The sequence below is a fragment of the Abramis brama genome, assembly GCF_963993115.1.
Source record: "Abramis brama genome assembly, chromosome: 2".
Classification (NCBI taxonomy): domain Eukaryota; kingdom Metazoa; phylum Chordata; class Actinopteri; order Cypriniformes; family Leuciscidae; genus Abramis; species Abramis brama.
The window spans coordinates 9,855,919-9,879,151 of NC_139964.1; the positions used below are offsets into that span (position 1 = coordinate 9,855,919).

At 41.6% G+C, this 23,233-nt stretch overlaps 1 protein-coding gene and 1 long non-coding RNA gene across 4 annotated transcripts; one reads left to right on the plus strand and one right to left on the minus strand.

Annotated features, from left to right (window-relative positions):
- Nucleotides 1-303: 303 nt before the first annotated feature.
- On the minus strand, nt 304-21,720 carry LOC311077646. Of its 3 annotated transcripts, XR_014604945.1 has the most exons (5): nt 20,855-21,720; nt 15,722-15,829; nt 14,965-15,078; nt 13,549-14,887; nt 304-701 (listed from the first exon to the last, which is right to left on the minus strand). It is a non-coding gene; the product is annotated as an uncharacterized lncRNA (long non-coding RNA). The 3 variants fall into 3 exon arrangements; XR_014604946.1 differs by having other exon boundaries at nt 13,549-15,078; XR_014604944.1 differs by lacking the exon at nt 15,722-15,829 and having other exon boundaries at nt 13,549-15,078.
- Nucleotides 5,804-20,130, plus strand: LOC311077585 (uncharacterized protein). Its single transcript, XM_084106119.1, has 3 exons — nt 5,804-13,507; nt 15,021-15,085; nt 16,067-20,130. The coding sequence occupies exon 1, from the start codon at nt 5,999-6,001 to the stop codon at nt 11,837-11,839; it is 5,841 nt and encodes a 1,946-aa protein (XP_083962245.1). The 5' UTR covers nt 5,804-5,998; the 3' UTR covers nt 11,840-13,507; nt 15,021-15,085; nt 16,067-20,130.
- Nucleotides 21,721-23,233: the final 1,513 nt, after the last annotated feature.

Sequence of the window (23,233 nt, forward strand, 5' to 3'; positions counted from 1 at the left end):
AGTAATATATTTTAATATACTTGTGTTAAAATGGACATATTTTAAGTACATTTAGTGTAATTTAATAGCACTTCTTTAAATTGTATTTTTAATACACTTTAAATATGTTTTAGAACTACAGCTTAAGTATATTTTTAGCTTCACATTAATGTGTTCCCAGTATATTTTAAATATAATATCAGCTTATTAATAATGTATTAGAAGAACACTATAAGAGCCACTATTAGTATAATAAAAATACATTTTTATAAAACCATTCAGTATGAAAATAATATATTTTAATGTATTACAAATACAGTGAAAAATTATCATTCCGTAAAACACAATAAAAAATATTTGTATAAAACACACACACACACACACTTTGAAAGCTAGTAAACTTTAACGTACTACACCCAGTGTACATCAGTACAGCAGCATGTAAACTGTAAAAAAATAAAAAATAATATTAACATAAAATACAGTGATTTGCAGAGGTATTATAAACAACAACAAAACTAACTTGAGTCAATAAACCTAACTACAGTCAATAAAGTGCAGTCATTAATAGCTGCAAACAGTTACAGTACTGTTACAACTCAAACCATCTTCATCCTTCAAGTGAATTGGAGTGATTGGTCTTTGAGTTCGCCTCATTGTTGCATTTCCTTCGAATCAGTGCTCGCACCTCAGACGTGTTGGAAATTGTTTGATCACAGTGTCTGTGAAAGGGGAAAAAGAGGAGTTTATTTTTATATTAAAGCTAAATTAACCTCTGTTAAAAAAGTAACTGTTCCCTTTCAAAAGGGAACTTGCACTGCTTTGATGATGCTATTGGGGAACGATGTTCTCTAGGCGCCTCTTTAATACTTCTGAGTCGCACTAGTAGTGTCATAGGCTGTCGCCAGTCAAATTCTATTGCTGTGATTGTACAGCTTTTCAAACACTGGTTCACATGGAGGCCGTTCCCCATGGCGTCATCGAAGCAGTGTCTCATTCCCTGTTCTCAGGGAACAGAGGTCGTAACCTAGACGTTTTTTATTACAACACAGTGTGATGTTTTGACATTTCCCTATGTTGTACATACAAGGTGAAAAAGACGTACTGTTAAATGTATTGTATATGCATTAAAGTACATTTGTTTTGTACTAAAAACATACTTAAGTACATATTTAATACATTTAATAGTAAGTCTTTTTCACCTGGTAAAAATGGAATTCTTTAACATGGCATGTAATGCTTAGTTCATATTTTAACAGTAGACATTCAATATAAAATGTTAATGTAATTCAGAAAAGGAGTTAGGCTAATAAAATATCACTTGAACAACTGTGAAGTCTACATGGTATGTCACTGTATCACAGCAAAAAAGGGCAATTTAACTGTTTAACTGAAAAAGTATACCCAGCCAACAAGAATAATAATTATAATATACAACAAATGCTAATCTTTATTTTTAGCATTAATGTTTTAGTCAGCCCCCTTTGACTTTGAGAGCAAAAAAAAGTGATGTACAGAAACACATAGCCTACACTTCACCTCTGTTAAAAAGATTTAAGGAAATTAGAAGTTGTGTAAAATATTGTAAGCCAGGACAAATGACTTGCAGCTTTCCCAAAAATCAATTAAATAAACAGGTTTTTACATGAATGAGCACAAATTAGACACCTGAAATGGAAATTTTGCTAACATTTTCCTACCAAGACTGACTGAATCGCCTTTCAATAAGCCTGATTCAAAAATCTCTATAACAGAGGTGATATGAGATTAAACCATACTACTCTACTCTTTGCTTGTCACTGCACTCAGATTTCAGTTTTTCTTCTATAGCAGCTGGTGTGAAAAACAACAAATATTAATATTAAAAAAAAGAGAGAGATTTACATACATATATACATATTTATATATCAGTCAGGCATGGCGTGTTAACATTTGTTCACATGTAAGTAAAAGGTAAAGTTACAAGAAGCTATACAAATAAAGCAAACAATTCAGTCAAACATAAGTCAGCGCTCTAGTCTAACCATACAACGGTAAAGTTAAATAGCTTATAAAGTTATGAAATTTCACTTAGCCCTCAGCCAAAGCGATTGGCCAGGAAACAAATTATAGATTCACGAGACCAAAAATCACCCGTTAGATATACACAAGACGAATTATATCTCATGTTTAACCACTACAGAGACGCCAGTGGCAAACGTCAGAACGACTAGCCAAGGAAAGGCTGTTCCAGGCGGGGTACATGAGTGCCGAGCGCCCGTTCATCGCTAGATCTCACAACCTGAACCTGGATAAAATTTTCATAAATCTTTATAAATAAACCACAGATTTGAGCTTTAAACAACTACATTCTCGCCTGAAAGACTCTTAAAACTACATTTCATGATACAAAAACAGTAGTATTATAATAACTGTATATTAAAAAATGGCGCTTCTTATGTTGTCATTCTCCTTGGCACAGCCTATGCTCGTTATCAGCTGTCAATCAAGCTGTCAATCAAAGTTAACCACGCCCTTATTTGGCATACATTTTATATCTAAATACTATCTAAACTAACGAGTTAGAAAAAAATTCACCCCCCTCACAGTTGTCAGGCACTCGGAACCTATCGAAAAATACAATAAAAGTCCATGGGACCAACCTGTAAAAACATGAATTTATGCTGTGAAAACGGACATTTTAACATGGGGTCTATGGACATTTGCTTCCTTTTGGGACCTGCCCCTAGGGGATTTTCGATGTATTGCAGTTTTTCGCACTTCCGGGTAGGCTTCATTTTTCAGATTAGAATGTTGCCCCTTGGCTGTTACACTGAGTAAAAATATGACTGGCAAAGACAACGTAAATGTAATACAAACCTAGAATCACAACATAATGAGGTTCCAAATGTCACACGTCTTGCAAACTTGAAGATGGGGGAAAAAATAAAAACAACACTAACAGTTACGTTTTCTATTAACGTTAGATAAAAAAAAAAAAACTAAATGCTGTCATGATCACTCAACCTTAAGCAGTTGCAAAACATTTAAGAAAGTTAATCGCAAAAAAAACATCACAATCCATATGATTCGCGTGGTTTCCTCCAAGTCCACAATAAACACAATCGCTCCAGTTTAAATTTAGACTTCTAAATCTAATCACATTCAAGGAACATACGCACAGCAAGAACCGCCGTTCAATGGCTCTGGAACCAATCAGGATTAGTCACGTGTGTTATTCGTATTTTTCAAATTTAAACAAGTAGCCTACAACATATTTTTGGACAACATTTAAACATCTTTGGAAAATGTATCTATATGCAATTAAAATAATATGATGTTCATATCCTTGTGGGAATTTCAGTAGTAAAAACATATCATGTAATAGACAGCAGCCTATAGCCCTTTACAAGTATAGCCTACAAACAAGTAAAAGTGAACAACATTAATTTTAAGTGCTTATATTACAATGCTTAATAAACTTGACAAATGTTTATAATACATTAGAAGTTGGTAGCCTACTTTATACAAAAAAAATCTAAAAAAAATAAAAAAAACAAATCTAAAATATTAAAAATAAATACATAAATATTACAAATATATTGCACTAGGCCTAAGTGTTTAAAGTACTTTAAACACACTAAAAGCTTAATCATTTTGCTATGTTCTTACACAAGTTACACATAAAATGTACTTTAAAGGGATAGTTCGCCCAAAAATGGTATTTAACCCATGATTTACTCACCCTCAAGCCGTTCGAGATGCATATGTCAATCTTTTTCAGACGAACACATTTTCAGTTATTTTAGAAAATGTCTTAGATCTTTCAGTGGTTATAATGTGAAGTTATGGGGTCCACCTCGTTCAAGTCGACGCGCGTTCACGGAGATGGATGCTGGCGTATGACGTAGGACGTAGCGTAGGAAGCGTCGTGACGTAGAACGAATGTGACAGCGCAGCCAGAGACCAGAGCAAAACAAAACTCTACGTTCGTTCTACGTCACGACGCTTCCTACGCTACGTCCTACGTCATACGCCAGCATCCATCTCCGTGAACGCGCGTCGACCGCTACCGGAAGCCAGTTATTTTCGTTTATAAAGTTTTAAATATGTATATTTTTACGGCAAAACCGCACGGATTACCCTCAGAAGGCCTTTGTTTATCCCCCTGGAGCTGGATGGATTACTTTTGTGAAGGATGCATGCACATTTTGGGACTTGAACGAGGTGGACCCCATAACTAAGATCTAAGACATTTTCTAAAATAACTGAAAATGTGTTCGTCTGAAAAAAGATTGACATATGTGTCACGGGGTGACGTCAAGCGGAACTATTCTTTTCCATTGTTGTTTCCCTGTGGGAGCGATTTCGACGTAACACCAGGCCGGTTCCGGGTCCTTCCGTGTAAACAGTCTGGCCGGGCTTAGTAATGAGGAAATGAGCGTCAGCTGTGTAATGAGCGGAGATTGAGCCGCGAGAGATATGGATTTGCGAGGGGGATTATAAAAGCATTGGTTAATGTGGAAACGAGCAGAGGAGATCACGGGCAGAGCAGATCACACAGAGCAGATCGCACGGGATGGGGAGAGACTGCACGTTAGGAAGAAGGAGCCTGAAATCAGCGGTTTTGTGGAACTGTGTTACTTCATCAAACAGTTAAGTGTTATCTGTAATTCCTATTGGGAAGCCTAATGCCTGTAGTGCCCGCTATACCATAGTTTGGTGAAGCTGCCCCGGAGTCTATTGAAATCTGGTTTGAAGCCGCTAATGCCAGTTGTGTGTTCATAGTACACTTCCCACACAGCCCTGGATGTACAGTTTCGTCAATTGAGAGGAGGGAGTCGGCTGGGACCGCGAGTGGAGACCTTATTCACTGTGAGTTGTTGTGAGTTGCAGTGCTTAGTGTGAAGTGAGCACGTGTGACCATTTGAAGTGATTGATGTATGCACTGGTGTGGATATTATAATTTTGTGTCTGCCCGTGTCCCCAGTTGGCATACTCGTGGGTCTCGACTGCCGAATTGAAATTAACTAACTGTAAGAAAGCCTGTCCTAGGAACTAATGTTTTGTTTATTGTTTCCTACACGTTCCTATATTAGCGACGCACCCCGGTAGAAGATGACGGTGAATCATTGTTTATGCTGGTGGTTTCATTCTGTGTAAATGCGTTCATGCAATACATGTAAGTGCATATATATATATATATATATATATATATATATATATATATTTATATATCTATACCTTATTAGTATGTGACACGCATGTGATTGGTAATTTCTTATGTTTATATTGCTTGGATTTGACCGTTTATTTCGGCCGTAATCTGCCGAACTAATCGGATGAGTCATCACCAGACACTTTAGTGTTTTTCTCCGACACAGCGCAAGTGTTTGTTTACAGCGGTGCACTACTGCATTTTGTTTACTTCCTTGTGATTAATATTGACATTTAACTGGAATATATTTTTTGTTTGTTTATTTTCTGAGTGGAATTAATGCAAGGAGACATGTATATTCAACGAATATTATTGTAAATTATTTCTCTTTATTTCTTTCTGTAGACCATATACAAGCACAGATGCATAACCCAGATGCATATACAAGATAAATAAACGCCTTATTATCAAGAATCTCTTCTCCACTCCTGATTCTCTGATCGGAATCTGATCCATATTTGGCCGCCTCAACCAGCTAACTTTCAATTGTAGTGGTACTTCGCTACATTAATATGGTCCTTCGAGCCGGAGTGAGTGCAAGATCAAACCAGTATGGATTCAGCAGAAAGTGACACATTAGAGACAATGGACAGACCTCGCCGCAGGACTAATCTTCCTTCTCACCTGGACGATTATGAGGTTGGCTATCGACCCGCTGAGGACCCTCCTCCTAAAGCTTCTTCCCACTGTCCCAGTCAACCAAGAAGCATCTCGAGGAAAACGTCTCGTAGTGGCGTAAGCTCTCATTCCAGGTCAAGTAGGCGCTCTATTACCTCCACTGGCGTTTATCTTCCACCAGAACTCTCTAGTGTCCAGACTGCTATGTTGGAGGAGAAGATTAAACAGAGGCAGTTAGAAAGTCTCCGCCAGCAGGTCGTGGAGGACTCACTGGCCGATGTGGAATATCAGCGGCTACAGGCACAAGCTAAACAGGCCCAGCGTGTTCAAGAGGAAGCTCTCACAGCTAAGGAGGCCTTATCCAAGCATCTAGAAAGACAGCGTAAGCTGCAACAAGCAGAGACTGAGTTTGAGGTGGCGAAGCTCGTATCCTCCATGCTTATTAATGACTCTGGTCAAACAACTCCTGTGCCTCCAGGCTCACCAGACAGCCTTTCACCTCCACTTCAGTTTGTACATATTAGTCCAGCCTTAAGTCCATCTCATCAATCACCCTCTCTCCAGCAGCCCTCTGCTCAGTCACCAGCTGTGACTTCAACCATACAAATTTGTTCAGCAGAACAGATTATTCCTGATGACTCGTGGGTGGCTCAGCCATCAGTTAGACCACCCGAATCCGGGAGTGCACCACACGCAGTGCTCAACATGTTACCACAAGCTGTCTCCTCACCCGTCTCCAATGTATCTCAGACAACCCCTATAACTGCACCAGCTCGTACTGTGTTGTCGACATCGAATATGGTACCCCAACCACAATCAAGAGCCACAGTGATGTCCACTGCTGCACACCTCTTGAGTACAAGCACGCCAGCAGTGTCACATCAACCTACAACAGCAACACTGCCCCCATCTACAATGCCATACGCTGTGCTGCAGACAGCTATCCCTCCTGTGACAACGCGCACACGTCCGCTGCAGCCTCCAGTTACCAGCTATCAGGTTTCATCTGTGCCACCTCCTGGCCCTAGCCGTGCTCAACCACCTTCATTCTTGCCCTTTCAGCATGATGGTCATTCAGCATACCCTGGTACAGAGCTACTGTTTGCATCAGCCTATGGCATCCCACAACCCAAGTTGCCGGTGTTCGAAAGTGGTAATGAGAGTGACTTCGCCTTATTAAAGTTAGCACTGGACAACTTGTTGAGCAATCACAGCCATCTCAGTGAGCAGTACAAGTATCATGTCTTGCTTAGCCATTTGAAACTTCCTAGTGCTCAGCAGCTGGCTAAAGCCTATATGTACCATCCGCGTCCTTATTCAGCTGCACTGCAGGCTCTCCAAGACAAGTATGGCCAGCCAAGACAGCTCGTCCAGTCAGAGTTGGGTGCTATCATGAGTACTCCACCACTGAGAATGGGTGATGCTAACGCTTTTGACTCTTTTGCATTATCCGTTCAATCATTGGTGGGCATGCTGAGGACACTTGAGGGCCAGAACGGTTACGAGCTCATGTGTGGTTCTCACGTGGATCGTCTGCTAAGTAAATTACCATCTGCTTATCGTGATGGGTTTGTTGAATACTGTCTAAGTAGGGGTATTCTCCAGATGGGTACTGACAAGACCTATACACTTCCTGATTTGGCCACCTGGCTGGAGATCAAGTCTCAAGCGAAACGCATCTCCAGCCGAGCTGCAACTTTGTTCCAGAGTGACTCGCCCAAGTCCTATGTTAAGACTACGACGTTCACTCGTCCCAGAGAGCGACCTACACCAGTTCTTCTGGCCAATGAGAGTGGAATAAGGCCCCCTCAATCTGCTGACCCGAAACCCAGTTCAAAACCAAAGCCATACTGTCCCCATTGTGACAACAGGGACCATTACCTCAACTATTGTGACCAATTCAAGAAGTTAACAACTTCTCAAATTGTCACTTGGATTAAGGAGGGAAAACGCTGCTGGAGATGTGGTCGTTCACATGCAGTAGAGGCCTGTAACCTCAAGCGTCCTTGTAAGGTCTGTAAAGAGTTACATCTCACAATTCTACATGACTCAATTAATGACACCTCCAGGGCTGTACTCATGGTAACTCTGCCACCTACCAGGATCTACCTTGACAGACCTAACCGTTCTCCAAAGGTCATGTTGAAAGTGGTCAAAGTCCTTCTCCACAATGGTCGACACACTATGGAAACCCATGCAGTCCTCGACGACGGATCAGAGAGAACAATAGTGCTCCAGCCAGTGCTACAGCGGCTCAAGTTAACCGGCACTCCAGAATTGCTTCCCCTACAGACGATTCAGCAGTCTCACACTGAACTTGACGGATCATCGATATCCTTTGAGATCTCTTCAGTATCCAAGCCCATGAAAAAGTTCACTATACGTAATGCATTCACTGCGACTGGTCTGTGTCTAGCGGAGCACACCTACCCAGTGTCTGCTCTGCAGAATGCCTATCGACACCTGAAGGATCTGCCGCTGCCTCCTGTGGACAGGGTAAAGCCATTGCTCCTTATAGGGTCAGATAATCCCCACCACCTGACACCAATCCAGCCCATACGCAAAGGCCCAATTGGGGGACCCATTGCTGTTTGCACACAACTCGGATGGTCTCTACAGGGCCCGATGAGTCCAATGCAACCATCAAGAGGGAATCAGCAGTGTCTTCACATCATGACAGTTCCAACCCGTGATGATCTCATCCACCATGTGGAAAGGCTTTGGCAGGTTGATACTCTCCCTTATAACGAGAAAATGATCACCAGGTCCAAGCAGGATCGAGAGGCTTACGCCCTGCTGCAAAATGCCACAATCCGGGTCAACGTGGATGGTGTTCAACGTTACGCTACACCATTGCTGAGACGAACGTCAATGAGTCTACTCCATGTAGCAACCGAGACTGTGCTTCCCAGTTTGCGCAGCACTGAGCGCAGGCTGGTACGGGATCCTGAGAGGGCTAAAGCTTACTGCAATGAGATCCAGAAGTTGGAGGCGGCTGGTTATGTGGCTAAGATCACTCTGGAAGAAGCCAACAGAAGTGAAGAGTCTTGGTACATCCCGCACCATATGGTGCATCACAACAGTAAAGACAGGATAGTCTTTAACTGTTCCTTTAAACATCAAGGACAATCCTTGAATGATCAGCTGCTGCCTGGGCCGACTTTGGGACCTTCCTTACTGGGTGTCCTCCTGAGATTCCGCCAGCACACGGTTGCCATCAGTGGGGACATCAAAGGTATGTTCCATCAGGTCCGCTTGCTGCCTAGGGACAGGTCAGTGCTGCGGTTCCTTTGGAGGGACATGCGTCGAGACGTGGAACCTGATATATATGAATGGCAGGTACTTCCGTTTGGCACTACCTGCAGCCCATGTTGTGCTATTTATGCCCTCCAAAATCACGCCCAAGGACACAAAGATGACATGGCTGACCTAGTCGACATAGTAGAACATTCCTTTTACGTTGACAACTGCCTTCACAGCACACCAACTGCAAACGAAGCAAAAGAAATTGTGGATGGACTGCGCCAGCTGCTCGCCGATGGAGGCTTCGAGATAAGGCAATGGGCAAGTAATGTACCATCTGTGATCCAACACCTTCCCACAGATGCCAAGTCCGCTAATAGCGAGCGCTGGTTGGCACAAAACAGCACTGATCTCCAAGAACCCACTCTTGGGCTACGGTGGAACTGTATCAATGACACCCTGGGGTATAATTTACGCTCTACGGAGACCACTGCTCCTACCATGAGGAATATGTATAGGACATTGGCAAGTCAATATGACCCTTTGGGGTTCATCATCCCATTCACCACCAGGGCCAAGGTTCTCGTCCAAGACCTTTGGAAGAATAACCTTGGTTGGGATGACCCCATTGAACCTCTGCATTTGAGAGAACAGTGGCTGGCCTGGGTAGGAGAACTCCCGACTCTCCTTCAGTTGCAGTTCCCTCGTACATACACCTCTGCTTCAAATGACAACAGTTCTGTCATCCGAGAACTTCATGTCTTCAGTGACGCATCGGAAAGAGCTTATGGTTCGGTTGCATACTTGCGTACCACAGACAGTCAAGGACAGGTCACTGTAACCTTTGTCTTGGCCAGGTCTAGAGTAGCACCGAGGAAATGTCTGTCCATGCCTCGTTTGGAGCTGAGTGCAGCGCTGACTGGTGCCCAGTTGGCCAAGGTGATCCAAACAGAGTTGACCATTCCTATTCACAAGGTTACTTTCTGGTCTGACTCCACCACTGTGTTATACTGGCTGACATCGGAGTCTTGCCGCTACAAGGTGTTTGTCGGAACGCGTGTAGCAGAAATACAGACACTCACCGATATGGCTGAATGGAGGTATGTTGAGTCGGTTAACAACCCTGCTGACCACATCACACGAGGTCTTACACTAACCGAGTTGACAGGTCCTCATAAGTGGAGCTCAGGACCATCCTTCCTGAACCAGTCAGTTGATCAGTGGCCATCCACACCTAAAATTGAAAAAGAGCCAGATTCCAGCGAGTTGAAGAAGGCTGCCTTTATTGGCACTGTTTCCGTGCCTAATAGTTCCCTTCCTGATCCGAGCCAGTTCCACACATGGCAAGAGCTTGTCCAGGCTACTGTTAGATCCCTGCATGGGGCGGCCGGCACAGATAATGACACTCTTGTCGGGGCTTCTGATTATATTGAAGCAGAGAGGCTCCTCCTGGCACAGGCCCAAAGTGATTCATTCCCAATCGAAGTCAGGGCTTTAAAGGCTAGACAGTCAGTTCCATCTGACGGCCGTTTGAGCTCTCTTGCCCCCGAATATGATGGGCACACTGGTCTCATTAGAGTGGGTGGAAGGCTACGTCGTGCAGGTGACCTTGACCTAGATACTATACATCCAATTGTGTTAGACCCTGGCCATCCCATCACCAAGCTGCTAATTAAGGAGACCGATCAGCGACTTCTTCACCCTGGCTCGGAAAGGGTCCTAGCTGAACTGCGTCGTCAGTACTGGGTACTTAGAGGCCGAGAAGCAATTCGTAAACAGCAACGCAACTGTCAAGACTGTCAGCGGTGGCGTGCTAAGCCTCAAACCCCACGATTGGCTGATCTACCGCCCTGCAGGCTGAACCTGTATAAGCCACCTTTCCATTCTACAGGTGTTGACTGCTTCGGCCCATTTGCAGTCAAAGTTGGTCGCCGCCAAGAGAAAAGATGGGGGATTATCTACAAGTGTATGACGACACGGTGTGTGCACCTGGATCTATTAGAGCATTTGGACACTGACGCATTCCTGCTCTCTCTGCGTCGATTCATAGCACGAAGAGGCAAGCCCATGGAACTGCTTTGTGATAATGGCACTAATTTCGTCGGAGGTAATCGAGAACTACAAGAGACCTTCACTGCCATGTCTCCAAAGCTTCAGGAGCTGCTGGCTGGGCAGAAAATCCGGTTCCGCCATAATCCACCAAGTGCTCCTCACTTCGGGGGAACCTGGGAACGTGAGGTAAAATCAGTCAAGACAGCGCTGCGGGTAATCCTGCGAGAGCAGTCAGTCCCAGAACCAGTACTACAAACCCTTCTAGTGGAAGTTGAAAGCATCTTAAATGCCAAGCCGCTCGGCTATGTATCCTCAGATGTCGCAGACTTGGATCCAGTGACACCGAACTTGCTTCTTATGGGTCGCCGTGATGCCTCTCTACCTCAGGTCCTGTACGACTCTAACAACTTGCTAGGAAGACGGAGATGGCGACACTGTCAGGTGCTGGCTGACTGTTTCTGGACTGCCTTCATTCGCCATTACCTCCCAAGCTTACAAGGTCGTCACAAGTGGAGGACGGATGGCAAAGAACTGACAGTGGGTCAAGTAGTGCTTATTGTCGATCCCCAACTTCCACGGGCGCTCTGGCCCGTCGGCACTGTGATGGAGACCCTGGCTGGGGCTGATGGTAGAATACGTATCGCCAAAGTCAAGGTTAAAGAGAAAACCTACACCCGTCTAGTTGTCCGACTGATACCACTTCCTCATCTTGAGGATTATGACACGGACACTGCAGACAGACTTTCCTAGAGTGTTTAATTATCTTGACAGATAATTGGGGCGGCTGTGTAAGAAAGCCTGTCCTAGGAACTAATGTTTTGTTTATTGTTTCCTACACGTTCCTATATTAGCGACGCACCCCGGTAGAAGATGACGGTGAATCATTGTTTATGCTGGTGGTTTCATTCTGTGTAAATGCGTTCATGCAATACATGTAAGTGCATATATATATATATATATATATCTATACCTTATTAGTATGTGACACGCATGTGATTGGTAATTTCTTATGTTTATATTGCTTGGATTTGACCGTTTATTTCGGCCGTAATCTGCCGAACTAATCTGATGAGTCATCACCAGACACTTTAGTGTTTTTCTCCGACACAGCGCAAGTGTTTGTTTACCGCGGTGCACTACTGTATTTTGTTTACTTCCTTGTGATTAATATTGACATTTAACTGGAATATATTTTTGTTTGTTTATTTTCTGAGTGGAATTAATGCAAGGAGACATGTATATTCAACGAATATTATTGTAAATTATTTCTCTTTATTTCTTTCTGTAGACCATATACAAGCACAGATGCATAACCCAGATGCATATACAAGATAAATAAACGCCTTATTATCAAGAATCTCTTCTCCACTCCTGATTCTCTGATCGGAATCTGATCCATATTTGGCCGCCTCAACCAGCTAACTTTCAATTGTAGTGGTACTTCGCTACACTAACTGCTGTGTGTTGAGTGAATGCTGTACAGGATTGCAGCTCCATCCTGTCTGAGTTGAAGAGGATTAGTGGAATATTCGTGCAATGCTGTTCGACTTCCTGGCTCAAAGAGGAAGCATCATCTGTTTATTGAACTGTCCACACTGAAGGGGATCCCTGGCGTGAGTAATACCCATGTATTGCTGTTTGACTCTATGACTCAAAGAGGAAGCATCATCTGTTTATTGAACTGTCCACACTGAAGGGGATCCCTGGCGTGAGTAATACCCATGTATTGCTGTTTGACTCTATGACTCAAAGAGGAAGCATCATCTGTTTATTGAACTGTCCACACTGAAGGGGATCCCTGGCGTGAGTAATACCCATGTATTGCTGTTTGACTCTATGACTCAAAGAGGAAGCCTCATCTGTTTATTGAACTGTCCACACTGAAGGGGATCCCTGGCGTGAGTAATACCCATGTATTGCTGTTTGACTCTATGACTCAAAGAGGAAGCATCATCTGTTTATTGAACTGTCCACACTGAAGGGGATCCCTGGCGTGAGTAATACCCATGTATTGCCGTTTGACTCTATGACTTGAAGAGGAAGCATTATTTATTCATTGAATTGTTCACACTGAAGAGGATTCCTGGCGTGAGTATCTGGTCCCTGTTTGACTTAAAAAGGGATTTGTTGCACACTCATATACGTTTGTTCTGTGAACATAGAGAAACTGCTATCTGCCATTGCATGCTGCCATCGCTGCCCTGTGGAAGAAGACCCGATTGATAACTGCTGGATTCTGTATTCACCACTGTTGTTCTGCGAACACAGAGAAACTGCTATCTGCCATTGCATGATGCCATCGCTGCCCTGTGGAAGAAGACCCGATTGATAACTGCTGGATTCTGTATTCACCACTGTTGTTCTGCGAACACAGAGGAACTGCTATCTGCCATTGCCTGCTGCCATCGCTGTTCTGTGGTAAGAAGACCCAGTTGTTGACTGTTGGATTCTGTACTCACCACTGTTGTTCTGTGAACATAGAGAAACTGCTATCCGCCACTGCATTCTGCCATTGCTGCCCTGCGGGGGATCTTATTGTTCGTCGCTGTATTCCAACTGCTGCCGGCCTGTGAAAGGAAGGTGACACCCAGTCAGCGGGTGTTGTCCCAGGGAAAGAGAGAGTTCCCTGTCTGATGCCACCCACCTGTAGTCCCTGGTACCCTGCCCGTCGTCTACTGCCGAATACCGCATTCGTCGGATGGTTATTGCCTTCTGCTTGCCATATACTGTTCGGGTTCCCCACCGAAAAGGGTCTTGGTCCCCCGCCCAACCCCCTCGTCCTGTGAAAGAGGTAACACTCAGTTAACTGATGCTGTCCTGTGAAAGAGGTAACACTCAGTTAACTGATGCTGTCCTGTGAGAAGAGTAACCCCCCCCCGTTTGTTGATCCCTTACCAGTGCCTGCTCCATTACTTACCTCTGGCTGAAGAGGAACCGCTGTGTGAACCCTTACCAGTGCCTGCTCCATTACTTACCTCTGGCTGAAGAGGAACCGCTGTGTGAACCCTTACCAGTATCTGCTCCATTACTTGCCTCTGTCTGCCCGAAGAGGAACCACTGTGGAATTCTTACCAGTGTCTGCTCCATTACTTACCTCTGGCTGAAGAGGAACCGCTGTGTGAACCCTTACCAGTGCCTGCTCCATTACTTACCTCTGGCTGAAGAGGAACCGCTGTGTGAACCCTTACCATTTACATTTACATTTACATTTATTCATTTAGCTGACGCTTTTATCCAAAGCCTGCTCTGGCGACTTACAATTGCCAAAAATCCAAAGCGACTTACAATTGCTATATATGTCAGAGGTCGCACGCCTCTGGAGCAACTAGGGGTTAAGTGTCTTGCTCAGGGACACATTGGTGTCTCACAGTGGATTCGAACCCGGGTCTCTCACACCAAAGGCATGTGTCTTATCCATTGCGCCACAGCACCCACCTTACCAGTGCCTGCTCCATTACTTACCTCTGGCTGAAGAGGAACCGCTGCGTGAATCCTTACCAGTGTCTGCCTCATTACTTACCTCTGGCTAGAGGAACCGCTGCGTGAATCCTTACCAGTGTCTGCCTCATTACTTACCTCTGGCTGCCTGAAGAGGAACCACTGTGTGAATCCTCACCAGTATCTGCTCCGTTACTTACTGCTGCCTGAAGAGGAACCGCCGTGCGAACCTTTACCAGTATCTGCTCCATTACTTACCTCTGGTTATGAGGAACCGCTGTGGGAATCTTTCCAGTGTCTGCTCTATTGCTTGCCTCTGTCCGTCCGAAGAGGGATCGCTGTGCGAACTTCCCACGCAGCCTGTCGAAGAAGAGAGGCGGATCAGCCTGTGAATTTTAGTTTAGGATTTAGCTTATTTTAATTCAATAAAATACAACCTTTTGATACTGATTATCTTGTCTGGTCTTTTGGTGTCTCTGGGTAACTCCTCGAGGTGGTACGCTCAACAGGGGGGAGGCCACCCCGGCCTGTGACATATGCATCTCGAACGGCTTGAGGGTAAGTAAATCATGTGTTAAATATCATTTTTGGGCGAACTATCCCTTTAAGTAAGAGCAACATAAGTATGTTTTCTTTAAATACACTAAAACTTCACACAAATATTGTGTTTAGCATATTTCTTAAAAGTATAATCAAGCATATATTTATTACCAATGTACTTCTAGTGCATTTGTTAAAAATATATTAAAAGTATTCTTGTGTTTAGCATATTTATTGAAAGTATAATTAATCATATATTTATTACCAATGTACTTCTAGTATACTTTTTAGAAATATATTAAAATGCAATTCAATATATTTTTAATGCACTTCAAATAAGCATGTTGGTAATACAAATGTATTATAAACATACTATTTGTATTTCAAGTATATTTTTAATACATTTAATACTACGTCTTTTTCACCTGGGGCACGCTAGAGAATAAATAAATAAATAAATAAATAAATAAATAAAGAGCGCACGGATGGCACGCTAGCCGGCCTGCGAATTACTAACATGTTGTGCTAGCAATAACGATTTAGATTGAAGCTAGCGATGTCAGGTTAAGTGATGTTGATTAAGTTATATTTAGCAGTATAAATAACAAGGAGTGATAGTAAATAATGATTAAAACAGAAAGATATAAAGCTTACAGACGCAAACTAATGCAACGCAGCAGCAGCAGGCAGGGTAGCAGCAGTAGGGTAGACGGGAGCCTGAACAACCCAGATCTGATCAGTTTCTCACGTTTCTCTTCCATGCTGAGATAAAAAAAAAGAAAGAAAAAAACAGCAAAACTCCAATGACTGTTGGAGAGCTTCAGAAATATATCAGTTTACACAGAATGTAAAATAATTGTAGTGTTATCTTTAGCAAGATGCTGGTTTAAAAGTTATATTTAGAGACCATATCCTCTTGAAAAACTTGCTGAAATGGTTATGTAAGGGATCAGGGTTCCTTATTCATCCCAACTTGTTTTGTGGCCTTCTTAATATTAGGGGATAGGTTCAAGATGGCGGATGGCAACAAGGTGCAAGCGGCAGGCAGCAGGCCGCAAGCAGACAAAGTAATTGTTTGTCACTTATGCCATATTCCTGCTTGAAACTTGGAAGCAAAAACCCTAATGTGTAAGCGCTGCAAGAAGGATTACTGCATCAAATGTCTAAAAAAAGATGAAGTGGATTACGTCATATTGCAGAAGCAAAACACAGGCATAATGTGGTTCTGCCCATACTGCGAGGAAAGTGTGGAAAAGAAAATCGCGATGGAGCAGATGATTGAGGAAAAGTGGCAAATTATAATCCAAAAATTTGAGCAACGAATGCAGGAGATGGAAAATAAGTTGGTGGAAAAATGCGATGAGACGAGGGTGGTCGAAATCATAAGGGAGCAGCTAAATGAGCACCAGAAAAAAGTTACGCTGAGTTGGGCCGAAGTTGTGGAAAACGCTGAACCAAAGGAAAATTATTTTGCCTTTAACAAAGTTCTCACTGAACTGGACGAAAGGAAATCAGGAGAACGGAACATTGTGCTGCTTGTAATAAAAGAGAGTGATGGGGAGGAGAGGGAAGAGCGACATCAGAAAGATGTAGACGCCGTAAAAGATGTGTTTAAAACGTGCAAGGTCCGTACAACTGTGGATTCCTTCGTGAGAGTTGCCCAGCTCTCAAATACAGCAGGAGTGAGGGTGCAGATGAACCTGTGAGACTGGGGAGACCTGTTCTGGTTACTCTGCAAAGTATGGAGTTAAAGATCAGCCTGTTCAGGAAGATATCTGTGCTGCACCAAACGGACAAGCATAGAAACGTGAGATTAGCAAATGATCTGACAAAGACTGAGAGAGAAAAGGAAAAGGAGCTATATGAAGAAGCAAAGGAAAAACAGCGGAAGTCATCAGGAGAATACACCTTCCGAGTCCGTGGACCTCCCTGGGCAAGGAGAGTGGTGAGAATCCCTAAGACTGAGTGGCTTAAACAGCCTGATCCCATCTCTGTTAAAGTAGCACAGGAGTGTAAATCTCCGCCTAACATCTTATGTTTATACACCAATGCAGATCAATTTCACAACATATTGCCTGAATTTGCTGTTCGTTTGAGATTACTCCCGCTTATTCATATAATAGGAATTACAGAAGTTAAATCAAAGAGTCATAAGCAATAGATGATCCCAACAGAATTCAACTTGGATGATATAGAGGATTATAATATGCTTTCAAGGAATATAGAGAATGATATAGGTAGAGGCTTACTGCTTTATGTACACAAAACTTAGAAGCAAAAGAAATGGTAACAGTTTCAGAATTCCAAGAAAGTATTTTTGTTAAGATTAAATGTAGCAATAACGAGAATGTGATTATTAGATTAATTTGCAGGTCAGATAGTGGAACAGAGAGCAACAATGATAACCTTTTGGTTTTACTAGAAGAAGTGTCGATTATAAAACATTCATACAAATGAATTAGGGGGATTTTAATTTGCCAAATATAGTTTGGACATTATTAGAAGTGAAGGGAAATAACCCCATATCATTAGACAACAGGTTTTTGGACTGTATTCAAAATGTATGGTTGTTCCAACATGTTTTAGAACCAACAAGGTGGCGAGGTAGTGATACACCACATGTATTGGATCTTATTGTAACAAATGAGGAACACATGATATGACATTCAATATCTAAGCCCTTTAGGCAATAGTGATCATTGTGTCTTGTTGTTTAAGGTAATTTGTTATACATAAATGTTAACGTACCCACAAGAAGGAACTACAACATGGCCAATTACGATGAAGTACGCTGGGAACTGGAGAATTTTGATTGGAAATCACATCTATCTAATTATGATGTTAATAAAAAATGGGTACTTATAAAGTCTAAGTTGAAGGAAATAGAGCAGAAATGTGTACCTATTGTTAAACTTAGGCCCTATAATAATAACAATAACAATAATAATAAAAAAATACTTCTTTCCATTAGACAATATTACAAAAGCAAAAATAAAAGAAAAAATAATAATCTTGGAAGGAAAGCATTACGAAGATATATTGTCAGATTACTTCTGCAGTGTATTTGTTGGAGAGCCTGCAGGGCTTGGTACCCGAGGTACCAAGGTTGGAAGTTCAGCAAACAGAAAATCTTGAAATAACAGTTGAAGATACAAAATGGCTTTTACAGAAAATTAATTTATATAAATCCCCTGGACCGGATTTGATACATCCTAGCTGTCATAGATCACACCTCTGTGGCTCTCTCCGTTCAAAGAACACCATCACCGGAGTATTGAACTTCATTTCCCATCAGCCCCGTACCTAGGTCTAATCACCTGCACAGGTGTTCCCACTTCTCCTGATCATAGGTACTAAACCTATGCGCGTGAACTCGACAATCGATTACTGTGGACTTCGACCGAAAACAGGATGTAAATACAGGTATGTGCGCTGCCTGAATAAACATAATTTTTTATATATTTCTTTCACATCTACTGCAGTCAGATTCACCCGCGTTCACTCAGAAGGAATCACTCACATGACCTGTGCACTTGTAATGACACATCAAGGATGTTAAGAGGCTAAAAGCAGGTTTAAAACTTGCCCCATTGAAGTCAACAGGGTGCAAATTTTAAAACGAGGATAACACGGTGTAGGCAACACCGATTTTTGTCGTTGTTCTCTGTATTGACAGCACTCCAAATGTACAAAACAATTAGCTCAATGTTAAAATTGACCGGAGTTCTCCTTTAAAAAAGAAACATCTATGATTGCAATAATAAGACGAACTTTTCAAAATTAAGGATATATTTTTACCATTGTATAAATCCCTGGTAAGATCACATCTTGAATACGCAAGCTCGTTCTGGTGTCCATATAAAATAAAATATGTAGAAAAAATTGAAAGAGTCCAGAGAAGAGCTACTAAATTAATTCCAGGAATGAAAAATATGTCGTATGAAGATAGATTGAGAAAATTAAGTTTACCAACACTCAGATTTAGGAGATATAGAGGAGATATGATTCAGGTATATAAACTTGTACAGGGAATATACAATGTAACAGTTGAACCTATCCTTCAGTTCTGGAACAATAGGTACGAGACACAAGGGAATTCTTTAAAACTCTACCCTAGAACATGTCTGTCTGAAAAGAGAAAGAACTTTTTTACACTTCGTGCGGTAAAATCATGGAATGAGCTTCCAGAAGAAGTTGTGTGTTCCCCTTCTATTCATTCCTTTAAGAACAGGTTGGATGCATTTTGCCTGTCAAAAGATGTTATGTATAATTATAAAGCTTGTTATTAACTAATGTAATTAATTTATGTAATATAGTTATGATTGTTAGAAAAATTTCAATTATGAAATTAATGTGTTTTTTCAAATTCAAAGTCCAAATTCAAAATATTGGAGATCGTTGTTCCCCCCGCCCCCTCCTCCTCCTCCTCCTCCTCCTCCTCCTCCTCCTCACACTTAGCGCTCATGCGGTTGCCAGTTTACACGCAACAGGATGTGTTTGCAATACGCTGTGTTTCCTGCCAACTGGAATCCAGGGGTGTCGAAATACTATTGGGTGAACTGGCAGTGGGCAAGATCACACAGACCAAAACAAAAACCGACAACACGGACCGTGTAAAATAATAAGTCAAATAACTGGCTGTAAAAGTGTTTTTCAGAGAAACGAGTATGTGAACTTAGTACATTTCCTAAATATCTGCAAACATATTATGGTATTTTTATGCTTTATTAGAGTAAAAAAGTTACATAAAGCACCTTTAAATGGAGGACATTGTGACTTTGACCTCAACTGTGTATTTCTGCTTATACAGATAATCACATGCACAAACCACATCTGCAGAGGAACTGACATGACAAAATGCTCAAAGCACATGATTTGTAGAGAGGAACTGACACTGTCACACATAAATGGTGTTGAAAACATAATAGAGGATTGTGCAGATATTTAATTGAAAATTGGCATGTTTTTAACATGATTTACATCTAATTTGAGGTTTTCTTCATTGTCAATATTCAACAGTACACTGTAAAAAATTTCTAACCCTCCCAAATCAAAAAATTCAAGTGACCGATAACATCTAAATTTTTCAATTGGCCCAAGTGAAATTCTTGTTGCAATAGTCTGTTAACATTGGCTCAATGAGAAATAATACGTCAGACTAATTGAAAAATTTAGATGTTATCGGTCACTTGAAATTTTTGACTTGGGGATGTAATTTTTTTTTACAGTGTATGTATTCAGTGGTTTTTTTGTGTGTTTTTTTTTTGTTTGTTTATTAAACCCCTACTGAGGCTACATATTATAAATCCAGGTAGACTAAGACATTAAAAAAACATATGAATTGTTTTATTTTTTATTATGGCATCGTTTAAAGTACTACACAGACATCAAAGATCATGGTTCTTTACGTAACCTTATAAAGGGTTCTATATAACACCAATAGTTCTGCTATCATTACAAAGAACTGTAATCTGTACCATTTAGGACTATTTTTCTAAACATTAAGAAAGCTTAAGCTAAAGTTTAACTTGATGTCACATGATCTATAAATATTTGAATATAAAAAATTATTGTTTTTTATATTATTATATATAACGATCTGAGGAAATATCAAAAGTAATTTTACTTTAGTCATCCATGTTTTTGCCTTTGGTCAGATCTTTTCACTGTCGAAATATAATGATCCATATTTGAAATCCCATGTGAAAAAAGATAAATAAAATAAAATCAAACAGCAGCTCATTTTTATATGACAACGTTTACATGAAGAATAAGTTCTGAACTTACCACCGAATCTACAGCCGTTTAAAAATCCAGTGTAACAGGTTTAAAGCCTCAAAACAGAATCGCTTTTCTTTCACTTTTATTTCTAGGGGGAAATCCAATCACAGATTGATACTGTGTGAAGGGGAAGCAACATGAACGGTTGTTCCAGATAAAGAGATAAAAAGATGAAACAGCTAAATTATAAGGCACAATTGCTCTGAGCCTAGAGCGCATGTGTAAATGTCAAAGCATTCTTGTATGGTGGGTAGAAAAGGCTCTAGATACAGGACCTGAATGAAACCAGGAGAAATCCACAGGGAAGATGATGCAGTGCTGAGATCCAAAGTGACCGACACTAGAAAGCAAGACAGATATTAATCCATGTTAAAGGTGTCATATAATGGTACATGCACTTTTACAAGTTGATTGTACTGAAATGTGCGTTGGCAGTGCCTGTACACAACCATCATAATATGATAAAAATCCATCCAGTGTTTTTTTTTTTTTTTAATCTTCTTATATGTTTTCCCCCCATCTCAAATCAAGCCGTTCGATTTTGTGAAGTCACAAAATCAACGCCCCTCCCACGATTGTTGATTGACAGCAGCGTTTCAACACAGACCCACCCTCGCTCGTGAGCGAGCTGTCTGTCATAGTCCGCGTGGACTAGCGCGTCATTGTTGATACGCTGGAGCACTGTCTATGAGCAGAATGGCGTCTAAGCGATTGTGGTGTTCTGATCTTGGGTGCAATAAGGAACACAGCAGTCATTTTGATGTTTCTAAATCCGAACCGCTGAAGACGCAGTGGCTGAGTTAAATGATTGTGAAATAATGATTATATTAAAACACAACCAACACCATCAGATCACCTTTTCTCATTGTTCATCTGGCTGTTATAAACAAAATCTAAAGTCAATGATTTAAGGGTCAAGAGCCCAACTAAAACAAACACCAATCATCATAATGGTGACTTAAAATTATGATTTTCTCCTTCAGTGATTCTGCTTGTTACTTCTATGCATGCTTCTGATATTTTTTGAAGGACCTCCTCGGTTGAAAGCCCTGTAAGAACCATGAGTAACCGTGCCGTGACTTCTTCTCCACCGATGGCCAAAAGAAAGAAAGACCGCGAACTGGACGTTCTTTTAAAGCCCCACTATGTAGGATTTCCGTTTTGGTCAAACAACGACCCCTAGAGTCGCTGTGGACTACTTGTATTTAACGTTACTGTCGTAAATACCACTCACGCAGAGCAGTCTCTTCACTCACGGCCTGATTCCCTCCCCCCTGTATACCGGTCCCCGTTCAGTCGGATAGAAGCTGTAACGAGTGGAAATAAGGTGTGGCCCCTTTAAGAGCTGCGCGCGCCCTGTTTAACTTTCGGCAGTCTGTATTGTATGTGCGCCTCGAACACTAGTGATGGGAAGTTCGGCTCTTTTCAGAGAGCCGGCTCTTTTGGCTCAGCTCCCAAAGAAGAGCCGGCTCTTTCGACTCCCGAAAGGCTCTTAATTTAGGATTTTTTGTAGGCCTTTATTTTACCATAACTTTGCAAAAATTAATGGTTTGTGTGTTGAAAACCCTTTCATGTGCAGTGTTTTTATGCATTTATTGCACAAATTAACAACAAAACAGCAAATAAACAGCTCTGTTGTCATTGAATGCAAGTTTTTTAAACCTAGGGATCCTATATAAAGCGACGAGAATACTTTTTGTGCGCAAAAACAAACAAAAATAACGACTTTATTCCACTATTAATTTCCTTCTCTCTGGGCCTCGAGTCTTTTCACGTAGTGTTTTTGCGCAGCGTGTCAGTGTTGTACGACACACGCATCACACACATGACCAGCGTCGGCCAATAGTGAGCCTACGTGGTGACGTGTAACACAGACACGCTGCGCAAAAACACTACGTGCACTAACTCGAGGCCCAGAGAGAAGGAAATGAATAGTGGAATAAAGTCGTTATTTTTGTTAGTTTTTGCGCACAAAAAGTATTCTCGTCGCTTGATATACTTAACATTGAGCCACTGTAGTCACTTGGACTATATTAACGATCTCTTTAATAACTTTTCTGGGCCAGCAAGTTTCAATCCCTTATAAGCCTATGGAGAAGTGATCCAGCTCTCAAATTTAATCAAAAATATCGTCATTTGTGTTCCGAAGATGAACGTAGGTCTTACGGGGTTGAAACAACATGAGGGTGAGTAATTACTGACAGAATTTTCATTTTTGGGTGAACTAACCCTTTAACGTTGTTACGACTCATTAACTTGCAGTGGAGTGCTGCTTCGCTTCACCCACCTCTCTGTTTTTACATAATGGTATGATCCCATATCCTCACATCTGATTGGCCGCGATGCGATTGCTGACCAATCAAAACAAAGTTCTGCCTTGAGGAA

Bases quoted from the DNA above. Each gene is read 5' to 3' on its own strand.
- LOC311077585 (XM_084106119.1), top strand. From the start codon at position 5,999: ATGTTGGAGGAGAAGATTAAACAGAGGCAGTTAGAAAGTCTCCGCCAG.